Source organism: Dipteris shenzhenensis, chromosome 18 (genome assembly GCF_047967505.1).
Source record: "Dipteris shenzhenensis isolate YYH24624 ecotype China chromosome 18, Dip_SZ_1.0, whole genome shotgun sequence".
Classification (NCBI taxonomy): domain Eukaryota; kingdom Viridiplantae; phylum Streptophyta; class Polypodiopsida; order Gleicheniales; family Dipteridaceae; genus Dipteris; species Dipteris shenzhenensis.
Window position 1 is genome coordinate 34,554,257 of NC_141613.1, and position 14,352 is coordinate 34,568,608.

The 14,352-nt window shown below is 45.2% G+C and overlaps 1 protein-coding gene across 4 annotated transcripts in view; it reads right to left on the minus strand.

Annotated features, from left to right (window-relative positions):
- Positions 1–14,352, minus strand: part of LOC147891152 (AIG2-like protein D) — a 49,619-nt gene that overhangs the window by 16,009 nt on the left and 19,258 nt on the right. For 3 of the 4 annotated variants that reach the window (XM_087389953.1, XM_087389950.1, XM_087389951.1), the window contains exon 2: positions 11,121–11,193. The exons of the other annotated variant lie outside the window; for it this stretch is intronic. In XM_087389953.1, the coding sequence (XP_087246079.1) occupies positions 11,121–11,193 (73 nt within the window). The remainder of the gene's footprint in view (positions 1–11,120; positions 11,194–14,352) is intronic. 4 annotated transcript variants of the gene reach the window in all.

The window sequence follows — 14,352 nt, forward strand, 5'->3', positions numbered from 1 at the left end:
GGTACTGACAAGCTGAGAATTGGGCACCACCTCATCAATATTGGCAAGTTGTTCCATGAGGTCCTTGACCTTTGTCAGGTATGCATCCGTAGAGTCACCTTCATTCATACTGACTTCCTACAATTGCCTTCTTAAATATGCAGCACGTGTCTCATTGTGAATCTGATAAAAAGAAGCCAATTTGTCCCAAGCATCCTTTGTTGTCTTGCATGACCGGATGTGTGGAATAATGATTCTCTTGCATGATAAAACAATACAGGAATGTGCATTTGCATCTCTTGCATCCCATCTTGTTTGTTCTTGGGTTGGAGGAGCAACAGTAGGGGTGCTAGAGGATAAAGCATCAGGAGGGGTACCCTCTGCAGAGGGACCAGCAGTAGGGGCAGCCACTATAGCATTGGCTGGCTTCAAATCAACCCCATAAACAATATTCCAAAAATGTCTTGCAACAAAAATATGTTTCATGAGATAAGACCACATCGGATAGTTGGTGCCATCCAACTTATCATCTTCACGAAGAATGCCAAATAGATCATGATTGTTGCCAGCCATTGCAAATGGGATACCTTGAAAAGAAAAGACCTGAAAACACAAAAGCCTCAAGGCTATCACTACAAAGAGCTGGCTGTCCAAAAATGACAGCAAATGTCTGCAAGTAAATGTTCTGCAAATTTCCAGCCCAAATCAAAGGGCAAATGCAAATTTGACCCAAATGTGACTGTGTCAGGCAATGACCACTGCAAAAAAACAGCAAATCTGGCAAAAGCCCGAAATGTAATGAGGGCAAAGAAGCCAAAAAGAGGGCAAATACAGAAAAGCCCCAAATTTTGCTGAGATTTTGCAAATGTGACCCAATGTCTTGCAATCTGACCCAATGTCCTGCAACTGTGACCCAATGCCCTGCAAATGTGACCCAATGTCCTATAATCTGAACAAGAAATTGCAATCCAAATCCCAAAGCTCCAATGTCTTGCAAGAAATTGCAACCAAAAGAAGGGAGATGAACTGAAAATCCCAAATTTGCCAATGTCCTGCAAAAGCCCCAAAACTGCAATGTCTTTAGATGACTGCAATGAGACCCAAAAAAGGTATAGCAAGCAAGAACCAAGAACCTAGTTCACAGCCAATGCCAAAACAAGTACGGAACCTGTAGATAGATTCGCACGTGCGAAACCTGTACGGAACGCCCGGAGAAGGTACCAGCTGTACGGACAGCTGATCTGCAGTTACATGTGTACGAAAGGCAGGTACAAGCTGCGAATAGCTGATCTGCAAGTATACCTGTACGGAAGATTGTACGAAACGTGTACGGAGCATATAAACTTGTATGGAGCAGGTACGGCGCAAGTACGTCTACACTGAATATGTACGGAGCAGGTACACTTGTACGGAACAAGCATGACACAGATACGCCTATACGAAACAAGTACAATGTATGTACGTCTGAGGTACAGTTGTACGGCGTATGTCCTGCGCAATTACATACCACTGTATGGATGACCGCAGGATTACAAGCAGATCAGACGGGCAACTGATAGAAGACATGAAGCTGTACGACACAACGCAGGATCTGTACGGACGTCCATGACTGTACGGATGGGGACGCAACTCAAGCAGGGAGCAGGGAGCACTGTAGGTCCAAGGGCAGGGAAGCAGGTCCTAGGATCTCTGATAACACTGTAGGTGCGGTGAGCATGGGAGCAAGCACAACAGTCGAAGCTGAAGGCTGTCACATCAACTAGAATAGAGAAATGAAAGTACAAAGTACATGAAGATAGACCCTAGGACTAGGTGTCCTAGTTGTCACATAGGACTAAATGTCCTATGTGGCATAAAAGGCACTAAGACACTAAAGTGCGTATAACTATGCCTACAAGGCACATACCAGGGCCCATAGGGCATCACTACGAGCGGGAAAAGATGACCTACGTTAATATGACTTTCTTTCTTTCTTTCTATCTTTCTCTCTGTAATGAAGGGGGAAAAGGGTATCCAAAAACTGTGTTTGTGCTGTACAGAAATCCCTACAACTCAGCCTCTCTCTCCTGCATTCTCGAGAAGAGCAGGTAGCGCAGACATAGTTTTTGGATACCCTTTTTCCCCTTCATCTCTCTCTCTCTCTCTCTCTCTCTCTCTCTCTCTCTCTCAAAGATGCTATCCTCAAGCTACATAATGACTGAGCCAAAGATCATGAAGGTTTGTATGGAGTACATGGCAAGCACACTAGCCCCAATCTTGGCAAAGCTATTCAATTAAGCTGTTTACACCCGTTTTTCCCGAACCTGGATCCTCAACACTATTATTCCAATTCATAATGTATGGGAACCCTGTTTTTCCCGCACCTGGATCCTCAACACTATTATTCCAATTCATAATGTAGGGGTTCCCATAAGTCCAAAAAAACTATAGGAGCACCATGATTGGACATGTCCTTTATGCAATAGCACTTGACACTCTTGTTAATCGAGAGGTAGAGTGTGCAGGACAAGCTTCCGAGCAGATCATGCTGCATTGGACCAAATCTTTACATTGAGGAATGTCATTGAGGAGGCCCAAGCATGGAAGCAAAGGGTTTAATATTGCTTTGTGGATTTCCGCAAAGCCTACAATACTGTACCACGAGCCCAACTTTGCATATGCATCCTTGATCTTCGGTACAGTCATAACATTATCTGGACAAGCCGAGCACTATAGGTGTGGGTGTCAGATAGAGTCAGGACTTTAACAAGGTGGACCGAGGAGATCATGAGTACAATCAGAGTCAAACAAGTTTGTCTGTTATCATTGACCTTGTTTGACCTTTACATCAACGAGCTCGAGTCCTTCATCATGACTCTGGGAGATGCAGGTTCTGCATTAGCTAGTTCCTTGAGTCCGATTCTATTATACGTAGACAACGTGGTCCTACTCTCCTCCTCAACTGAGTGACATTCCAGCCTTTCTGTGATACACATGATTTGAAGGTCAACTTAGGCAAAAGCAAGCTGATGATCTTCTCCACATCTCCAGTGGCCGCACATAGAGAGTAGTTTACCTTTGATAGGGCTCCGATAGAGATTGTTGCATCCTACACATACCTGGGTGTCCTCTTTTGAGGTCTGATTTTCACAATGCGACCAGCTATGTACGCTCGTTTGGGTAGGGGAGGCACTAGCGAGACTCAAGCATCAATCCTTCACTCACATTCTCAGGATCCTAGAACAAGGTCGCTTCTTTTCAACTCATTGGTCTACCCAGGAGGGACATACGGGAGTCCCTTTTGCGGACAGACTTATCGATGATAGATTAGTCCTGCATAGAGAGACTTCAGGTTCTTCTTCTCACTCCGATGATCCGCAGTAAGCCATCGGTCTCACATCATATCATACTTGCAGAGTTTGGGGCCTCTCGTCTATAGCTTGATGCAATCTTCCACGTGGTCACTTATCTCCATGGGGTCGGGGACTTTCGTACCACGACAGCTGGACGACATAAACTGCCATGGCTAGCCCTAACTTCATCTATGGCATTCGAGACAACAAAGGAACTAGAATTCTTTGACATGCATTTGGTTCGCAAGCCTAGGGCCACAAATGGACATACCGCCACCGTTTCAATATAGCCTTGAGGCTCCATCCATTCTGCTTGCTTGTCATGAGGTAAACCAAGTCATCAGAGAGGATCTCTTGCAACTCTACACATTCAAGACCTGCTAGCACCTACTGAGCTTTTGGCGAAACTCAACATCTACAAAGATCATTGCTTACGGATCTCAGAGGAGGGATTCATCTAACCGCCAAGGTACACCCAAATTTATCTCCCACATGCCATTGAGGATCTCGATTGTCAGTTTTGAGTATCTTCACATAGGCTATGGGTTGAGATAATACGAGCAAAGGGCATTCCATACGACGGATCTACACTTTATGTGATATGCAAGAGACCAAGATAGAGGACTCTTATGCTTTCATATGCCTTGTATACTATGAGATCCATGACAACACCTTTGTCTTTTTCGGACTGATTTCGGCCTACTCGGTATTCGCCAAGCCCAGTTAGAGCACCACATGGATTTTTCCTCCGGTGACCTGAGCCAAGGACAGAAGGGGATTAGACATAGGAGAGAGCCAAAGGGTGCGACTCGCCTGAGTGGACACTCACATGAGGACCGCAGACATATCCTCTCTTTTCGACGTGGAAGATAGACCACTGGAGTGACAATGGCACTTGTCTAGCATAAGGCCACATCACAGAGACTACATAGGAGGAGGAAGTGACACCAACGTTCTGTCACTGATTTTCTCTCTCGATGCCAACCCTCTATAAATCCTGATGCATTGTCGGACGAGCTCCTCTTGTCTCTCCTTAGTCATCCACTTGTATGGGTCCCATAGATGCCACCGATTTTCTCTCTCGATGCCAACCCTCTATAAATCCTGATCCATTGTCTGACGAGCTCCTCTTGTCTCTCCTTAGTCGTCCACTTGTATGGGTCCCATAGATAGCATACACAGGTCTAGCAACTCGGGGACAAGTGACCGATTGATAGACGACCAGGGGATTCTCCTTGGTATTTGCTCCCATTTTGTGGGTTTCTCTCACCAGCAATAGCGGGATGTACTACTTTTATTTCTCGTCACAGGCATCAACCTTGGGTAGGGATGCCCATTTTAGTGGCCCCACCCTTTGGCTTCATTATATCTGGCTCCTTTTCAGTCTCATAGACCCTTTGGTCTTTCATAGACATTAATAAACTCTCTCTCTCTCAAGGCAGGTGAACACATGGACACTGGGAACTACCGCACTCTTATGAATGGCCACACTTTGGCTACGATACAGGGGTCGGTACTAGAGAGGGAGATCAACAACCACACAGAAGGTCACGGGCAACGGGCACTTGGGCATGCGGATTTTCGGAGACAACACTCCACCCTGGATCACATTTTCACCCTGAGGGCTATTATTGAGGAGGCGAAGTCGAGGTATCAGAAAGTCTACACTTGCTTCGTAGACTTCCGTAAGGCATTTGATGCAGTCCCACGCTCTCGCCTGATCAAGAGGTTGCAGGAGCTACAGCTCCCAGAGATCATGATTTGGGGGGTCATGAGTCTGTATGAGTCTGTCAAAGGGAGGGTACGCACCCCAAGAGGCCTATCAGATTGGGTTGAGAGCACTATCCGAGTAAAACAAGGTTGGCCCCTATCACTGACTCTTTTCAGGCTCAATATCGACGAGATCACTTCTTTTGTCAATCGACTAGGTGGAGAGGGCTAACTTGATGGTGCAGATATTGATGTATGCCAATGATAGAGTCCTCATATCATCCTCAGCAGAAAGACTGCAGAAACATCTAGAGGCTTTGGAAATGTTCTGCAAAGAGAGACTTGACAATTAACCTCAGGAAAACCAAGGTTATGACCTTCAACACCTCGCGAGCCGTGTCCTGTCAGCATAGTTTCACATACCATGGCGAGCCCGTGGAGATAGTGCAGTCTTACACATATTTGGGGATAGTGTTCAGCGAACTAGGTTTCACGATGATCCATGCGGGTACGGCACAACTCACACGAGGATGGGGTGCTCTGGCCCAACTAGAGAGGCGATAATTCCAGGCACACTTCCAGGACCCCCCGACAAAGGGTTGGCTTTTTGACACATTGGTGAGACTGATCGCCATCATGTATGCAGCACCTTTCTAGGGGAGTGATATTTTAGCGACAGAGTGGAAGAGATTTGAGAGGCTACAGGTGACCATGGGATCCAGGATGATTCAGAGTAAACCCTCGGTCCCCCATCAGATTATATAGGCAGAGTTCGCCATGACTCCTCTCCAGGTTGATGTCATCTTTCAAACAATGGCATTCCTCCACAGAGTCTGGGCCTTACCCCAGTGGAGACTACTGAGGTTAGCATTAGAGTCCTTCATGCGACTAGTAGAGAGCGGTGTTGATACGGCATGGTACGCACGGATATCCACATGGTTTAGTAGTCACAACATTCAAATGGACAAACTTCCCCCCTTTCAGTACAGTCTGGACACACCACCCGAGATGATCCCACGAGATGAGATCATCTGTATCATATGGTTGGACCTCCTCCAACTCCATACATCTAGGGCTTGGGGGGGAGAGGAGTTCTCCACCAAGATCCAGTTCTACCATAACCACTTCCTGAGGGTCTCAGAGCATGGCCTTGTCATCAAACCTCAATATCTCAAGGGCAGGAGAGTCTTACATGCACTGAGGATTGCCATTGGTCAGTTTCGAGTCTCATCACATCAGCTACTGCGGATTGAGGCAGGGAGAGCTGCAGGCATACCCAGAGAACAGAGGACTTGCACACTATGCCAGATGGAGGAGATTGAGACGGAGGAGCATTTTCTATGTGTCTGCCCAATCTATTATGAGATCCGGGGATGATATCACTGCCTCTTTCAGGAGGGACATGGCTTTGGTCCACTCACACGGCTAATCCATTTTCACGATCAGGTCTATGTTGGGCTCTAGCTGATCGAGATGCGTCAACGGAGAGACACATTGATGCGACAGACCAAAGAGCAGCATGGACTAATGCCACAGGTCACCAAAATCGACAGATCACGGACTTTTGTTACAGAGTTCTATGCATCTGAGTCTCAGTTGAGGGAGAGGAGCTTGATGAGATGAGAGCATCATGGATTAGCAGTAGGAGTGTCCACCACGATGCTGCCAAACAAGGGACACACACTCCACGTGAGACACAGAGAGGGATCAGAGCACACACAATCGAGGTCCGGTCTATCTCATCCCTTCTTAGAGGTGACCGCAAGAGACGAGGCATCACCCTTGACATAGCCCACCGGATCCAGAGATCAAGGAGACCACGCCCTCCCCCACGTCGCGAGACAACTAGACAAATACAGATACGAGAGCTCCTCACATCTCATCAGAGAGCGACGAGGTTACCTGGATATGTGGAAACTAAGCATGTACTAGTAGTGCTAGCTCTGAGCACCTAACACTCTTCTGCTATTTTGCTACTCTAGTATTTTGTTCACTAGTTTGGCGCTTTAGCTTTCAGCAAGGGTCCTAGTGAACCCTTTGCTTCAGCCCTCAGTGACTTGTATGAGTTATCTTTTGGTTTTGCACTTTGTCTCATAGGCCCGCGAGGCCTCTTGCATACGTTAAAACATATTTCTTTCTTCTCTCTCTCTCTCTCTCAATGGTAATGGTAATTGGGACTCAAAATAAACAAATGGACTTCACGTTCGAAGGAGAGAGTCTGGACATAGTCACCACATACAAGTACGTAGGACCAGAATTTGAGCATGATTACAAGTAGAATGCATACGTGGAAAGACAAATTGTGGGTAGTTCGAAAGCTCTATACAAACTCCAAAACATGTGCAGGAAGGTGCACATATGGAACTGGGAAATGAGAAAGTTTCTACACACCATGCTTGTACAAGCAATAATCCTCTATGGATGCCCAACCTTTGATATGGTTCTCTTTTTCCTTGCTCTTCTACCCATTAGCTTATTTTTCGCTCATGTATGGTACCATACAGTTTGCCATTAAACTACTTACCATGATTATTATTGTCTCCATTCTCTAAGAAAGTCCATCCTCTTTGAAGTTACTGATCTAGAAGAGCCCTAGATCCTCAACCAAGTAGCTCTCGCTGTATTCACAATATCTGTCCAGATGCAAAAGAAGGATGGACTTGTGTGTGCTTTAGTCTAAAGCCTTTGGGCACGTAGTTCTCCACATGTGCCAAGTAGTGATCTTGCAATGATTTCCCAACTCATCTCTAAAGGCCCTTGGAGAGCTCCAAACTAGGGAGTCTAGGACTGTCTCCAAGGAACAAAACAAAATGATCTTACGCCAGGACAAAGGGGATAAAATCTGCCCATAATGCTTGCAATACCAGACCAACTAATCCTGGCCTGCTCACAGTCCCAAAGGCAGTGCTGAATAAATTCTCAAGCATATGAACACCGAGGGCACAGCGGATATGCTTTAAAAGTCTCCCTCTATTTATTACCACCATGAATAGAAATCCAAAGAAATCTTCCTATGTCCTATAAATCTACACACCCTCCTCTAGAAAAGACCCTACGAATCAACCAGATCTGAAATCCATCCCAATGTGTGGTGCTCTAGAGGTCTCCAGCTTGTTGAAATTTGCAAGGCATTGTTGGCAGTAAAGTCAAAGAAAGAGTGGGATGTAAAAAGGTCAAGTTCTGAAATCCATTCCCACCCTCCTAAAACAATGGTGACAATACGAGACAGCAATCAACAACCTAACTTTCAAACCATTGGGTCTTCTAGTAGACATGGTTCAGCCATGGCTATGGCTACGTGCATTGATGCGTCAATGGCACAGTGTGTGGTTGGTCAGACCTACTGCTCAGTATATCTATGAGGAAACCAGCCAGCTGAAACTTGTGCTCATGTCACAAGGTACGCTGAGCTCTTGCAAGCGATGATTCCCCAGAGGCTCAACTAATTTGAGAGATTAACCTAAGGATCAACTAATTCGAGAGATTAAGTTTGAGTTTTCACACATGTTTCCAAGGGCTCTACCCTTGGGTCTGCCTCCTACGTGAAGTGTTGATCACAAGACTGAACTGGCGCCTGTTGGTGTGCAGCCTGTGTTCAAGCAATCATACAAGACAAGTTCAAAACAGGAGGATGAAATTCCCAAGAATACCTCCAAATGTGGGTCAAGTATGACCCAGTAAGTCACCAACGCTTCTTGTTAAGTACGAACGATCAATCTATGTGCTTGTGTGTAGATTATAAGTGTTTGAATGAATTGACTATTAAGAATAAATATCATATACCTCGTATGGACAGGTGTAGGCCCAGTGGTCGAAGCTCATGCAAGTCAACAAAGCTAAGCGCCTTTTTCATTGTCAAACTCATGCTAGAACCTGGTTCTTAAGGTGAGGCTCGTGGCCCCTCCCTGTCTCCTAGCTTCCCTGAGCCCCCTCCCTCCCCTCTCAGCACCCCCGCCTCCCCTCTCAGCCCCCCGGCACCCCTTCTAGCCCTACTCACCCACTCCCCCCTTACCCACTCCCCCCCTGCCCCCCGCCTCTCCTCCCTGCTCACCCGCCTCCCCCCCGCCAACCGCCACTCATCCCTGCTCACCCTCCTCCTCTACCTGCCCCCCACCCCCCCTTTCCTGCCCCTCGCCAACCCTCTCGGCCCCTTCCTGCCCCCCGCACCCCCTTCAGCCCTCCCCATCTACTCCTCTGCCCCCCCCCCGCCCCCCTTTCATCCCTCCCCGCCTCCTCCCCTTCCCCCGCCCCCTTCTCAGCCTTCCTCTTCCTTCCCTTGCCCCCTTCTTCCTCCCCTTCCTCTTCCCCCTTCTTCTTTCTCAGCCCTTTCCCACCCTTTCTTTCTTTCTTTCTCCCTCTCTCTCTCCTTCAGCCCCCTCACTTTTTGTAGTTTGAGTCAGTCTTTCACCCTTGATTGACAAATGGCATATTTGGTCAATCCTCGTCCGCCCACCAGCCCCAAGAACGTGCAAATTTTCGAAATACGAGTTGTTGCAGCTTCATAAAGATGTGGAATTGGAGTCTTCCACCACAATTTTTGCTCGCATCTTTGGTTCTCACCCTTCAAGACTTCAAGCTACCCTCCAACCTCGCCCAAGGCCTTAAAGATGTGTTCGTTTATTGGGAGGAGGGTTCTTCTAGGTGGTCGTCGATTCTCAAGAGGCTACGGGCACAGTGCTCAAAGCCAAACCCATTGCAGTTGGGTTGAAGGAGAATCTTCTTGGCTTCTTTCAAGTAGGGGTTCTTTTTTTTTTCCAAGAAAGAGACCTCTATTAAGTAAGAGAAAAAACCCGCGAGAGCAAGCTCAAAGCGGAATACATCATGAAATCATGAGGATAAATAAACCCCCTCAAAATGAGGTGGAAAACAACCAAGACTGAGGCTGAAAGTGCCACCTCAACTTTGTAGGAGTCTCAGAGAAGAAAGGAAAATCCTTCCATTCCCTGAAGAAAGAAGCCCTCCTAGCTAAGGCTGCACAGGAGTCTCCTTGCATACTCATCCATACGGCCATCAAGGTATGTATGGTGTCTGTCCAAATACTAGCCAATGTGTGCGAGGGGTGAACCTGAGTTCCCTCGAATGCCTCTATGCATCTCGCTCTCCAGATATGCCAGGCTGCTATGCTCACAAGAATCTCCCAAGAGGTATCGACATAGGCATGTACAGCTGCAAAAGGAAGGTGTGGTATCACATCCAAAGAACAGGACTCAACCTGATGATGTCGAATCAAAATGGCCCGAGAGGAGTCAAGTCTCTCATAGAATACCTGAGGCCCTGTAAGAGAAAGCCAAGCCACTGAGCCCCATGTCATAAAGAATGGGGAGTGGGCAAAGTGACTGAAAATCCTGGCTACCCCCATCCAAATCATCCTCGCCTGTCTACAATCCTATAAGCAATGCTAAATCGTCTCCAAAGCAGAGAGGCAATGAGGGCGAGTAGGGTTTTGACCCAATAGAAGAGGATAGTCACGGCACTTCACTCTTCATCAGGTTCCTTGGCCTTCCTCAAGTATACCATCGGCTACTCACTTTGACAGGAGAGCCGTTCGGAATTGTCAGCGAGATCCCCCTCCCTAATTTACCCTCTTCAGTGAAGCAGAGGCGAATAGATTGGATGGGATATAGAGAAGAGGTTTAGAAGCTCTTGACAAGTCAAAATTTAGCCTTGCGGCATGGATTGTTAGTTATAGATGGGATCTCACTACGACTTTTACAAATTTTAATGACACAAGCAGTTTGTAATCATGTAGTTTGTATAGAAAAGAGCTTTAGAACTCTTCACACGTCAAAATTCATATCACCCTTCCATGTGCCTCCCATCGCTGTTTGAGCATGAGAAATTGCAAGCCGTAAGCCAAGCAACACCATGCATTTCTAGACATACAAGAACAGACTATTTTTTCTGGTGGGAAAAACTCAGTATCAATACACGATAGCATCAAAATTCATCATGTCGGCAATGACCACTGCACAAAGTAACAATGCCTTATCACTTTGGTTCGCTGTAAAAATATAGGCATTACTTTGCAAAGTGGAAAGAATAAGTATAAATAGATTCTATAGATGTATGGCCTTTGGATCAGCTATGGATAGTATTCACCTTCCCATCAACTCTATCTCCTATTGCAGGAATGATTGCTGGGTAGTCTCGGTCTTTTATACTGCAACGATGGCTGCAGCAAATGAGAAAATTGAACGTTAGTAACATCAAAGAAGCCTTTAAACACTGACTTTATTTGAACATTTTAGTCCCAAAGCAAGGCCTTAACACTGACTTTTTTATCAAGCAAGCTGTACAATGTCAAAACATGACCACTATTGAGGAAGAAAAGAAGCCAAAATCACTGTTTCTCTTCACAAAAGCACAAAACATGTGTCTTCTTGGAACATGGTTTTTATTGGAGCATGGCAAAGGTCAGTCTGATTTTTTGGCAATGTATTTTTTAGTAAAAGGGCTGTTCCATTATCATAGGGTCTCTTGGCAATGATTACATTGCTACACTCAAGTTGAGGTAACATGACCTCGGAAGGGTCAGTGGACATTTTCCTTTAAAGGATCAATGTTTGTATTATATTTGTTTGGGCTTCATGTAAATGATCAAAAGGAATCAAGGTCAAGGTCCTTGGTGAGGGTGACATGGCACAAGACTAGGTGGATCTAAGGCTAAGGGGTCTAAATGCATTAAATGCGCCAAGGGTCAAATGATTTAAATGATATCCCAAGAGAGGGGTAAATGATGCATTTAGGAGATGCCTTCAAATTATGACATTTGGCAGACTAGATCCATCTAGGGATATGTCGGCTCTATGTGTAGCATGCAGGTTTTTTCTACTTACGTATCTTTGGAGCTTGCTATAGAAGGGGTTGGCTGGGTGGAACATAGTCGTGCCTATGCTCGTGATTTGCAGGAAAAGTTTAGCATTAATAGTTTAGTCGTATCATTTAGTATTAGAGCGGTCAAGATGATCGTCGATCCAAGATTGTGGTGAAGCATTCTTGCTGCTGCCATAGTTCTATTGGAGAAGTGCACAGAGCTATCACGTACAGGGAAGGGGGATAAGACCCTGTGAATTTACGTACCTGGTTGACGTGTTTGGGTAGTGCACGTGATGAACTGGACAGAAGAGATTATGGAGTCAACGCGGGACGACAGTGACAACTGGAAGAATACCTCAAGCTAGGGCAGATTCAACCTAGTTTCTCACCTTTTGCTTCGCCAGTGATATTTAAAAAAAAAGAAAGATGATACTTTTCGCCTCTGTATAGATTACAGAGCATTGAATAATATCACTATTAAGCACAAATATCCTATGGCTCGGATAGATGATTTGCTAGATGCGTTACACGGGGCCATAATTCAGTAAGATAGATCTTAAATGTGGCTACCATCAGATCTCTATTAGAGCCGAGGATGTGCATAAAACTGCTTTTACAAGCAGGTTTGGACATTATGAGTTTTTGGTAATGCCGTTTGGACTTACCAATGCTCCAGCTACATTCGTCGTGCTTATGAACGATTTACTACGCTCGTATATCGGAAAGTTTGTAGTACATTTTATTGACGACATTCTTGTGTTCAGCAAAAATATTGCTGAGCATCACGAGCACTTAAGAATAGCGTTCAATACTTTGAGGGTCTTTATGTAAATAAAAAGAAAACTGTACTGTGTATGGTAAGACTTGAATATTTAGGATTCATTATTATTGAATATTTAGATTTCATTATTACTCCTGAGGGGGTAGAAATGGATCCAAAGAAAGTGGCTGCGATACTGACTTGGCCTATTCCTCAGAGTTTGACCGCTTTGCGATCATTCTTGGGATTTGTCCAATTTTATCAAAGGCATATCAAAGGATATTCTAAAATAGTATCGCCATTGACTGATCTGACCTCAGATAAAGTACCTTTTATATGGGGACAGAATCAACAGGAAAGTCTTAACACCATAAAACAAGCTGTGGTCTCAGGACCGGTGTTAAAAATAGTTGATCTCCAAAAACCATTTTTCCTTGAAACCGATGCAAGTGGCATTGCGGTACGAGCAGTTCTCCTCCAAGAGGGAAGACTAGTAGCCTTTGAAAGCAACACCCTCTCAACGAAATTGGCCAACTCATGAATTAGAGTTGGAGACATTATTTATATGGATCATAGTTTTATGTTGATGTTGATCATGATACTCTGAAACATTTTTGTAAACAACCTGACTTAAGAGGCAGCCAAGCTAGGTGAGCAGAACTCATGCAAGAGTTTAACTTGACGATTCAGTACCGAAGAGAGAAGGATAATAAAGTGGCTGATGCGTTGTCACGCATTATGCATAGTATGAGTTTCACGGTATTAGAGAGTGCTCTAATGACCGAGATTAGAGAAACTCAAAAGGTTGACGAGTTCGTCCAGAGCCTTTGGCCTAAGGCTCATGTATTCAAACCCGGGGAAAAGGGTGACCTGGCATCCAGAAAAAAAAAAAAATTATGCAAGATATACCATAAGAGATGGTATGCTGAAAAGAAATGGCAAGGTAGTAGTACCTAATCAGAATGATCTCAGGCAAAGAGTCATTCAACAATGCCATGATAGCCCATCTGCGGGACATCCAGGAGTCGAGAAAACATATGATCTCATGAAGCGAGATTTCTTTTGGCCGAAAATTTAAAAAAACGTATTCATGAATATGTGACACGTTGTTTTTCGTGTCAGATAAGTACGGCAAAGCGGGTGAAGCCACCTGGGCTTTTACAGCCTTTGGAAATATCACTAGGTAGGTGGGAGAGCATTTCCATGGACTTTATTGTAGGTCTTCCTACGACACAAGGTGGATATGATTCTATCCTTGTGATAGTTGATCGTCTTACCAAGATGGCTCACTTCATTCCAACTAGAGAGTTTGTTAGTACCCCGCAAGTGGCAGATTTGTTTATTAAACATATATTTCGTTTGCATGGATTACCCAAATCCATAGTGTCAGACAGGGATGTCAAATTTACCAATCATTTTCGGACTGGAGTGTTTGAGACACTAAGGACTAAGTTGGGAATGAGTAGTGGGGATCATCCAGAAACGGATGGTCAGACGAAAAGAATCAACCAAAATTTAGAGGATATGCTTAGAGCATATGTGTCATTGAGGCAACATACATGGGACAAGTGGTTGCCGCTGTTAGAATTTGCCTACAATGATAGAAAACATTCCTCTACAGTATTCAATCCGTTTGAGCTGAACTATGGTTATAGACCAGCAAATCCAACTATAGTTGGAGTACCTCAAAAAGTGCCTAGTGCCACGAAGTTTGTGGTTCAAATGCGGGAGATGCTAGCACTTGCGAGAGCTAAA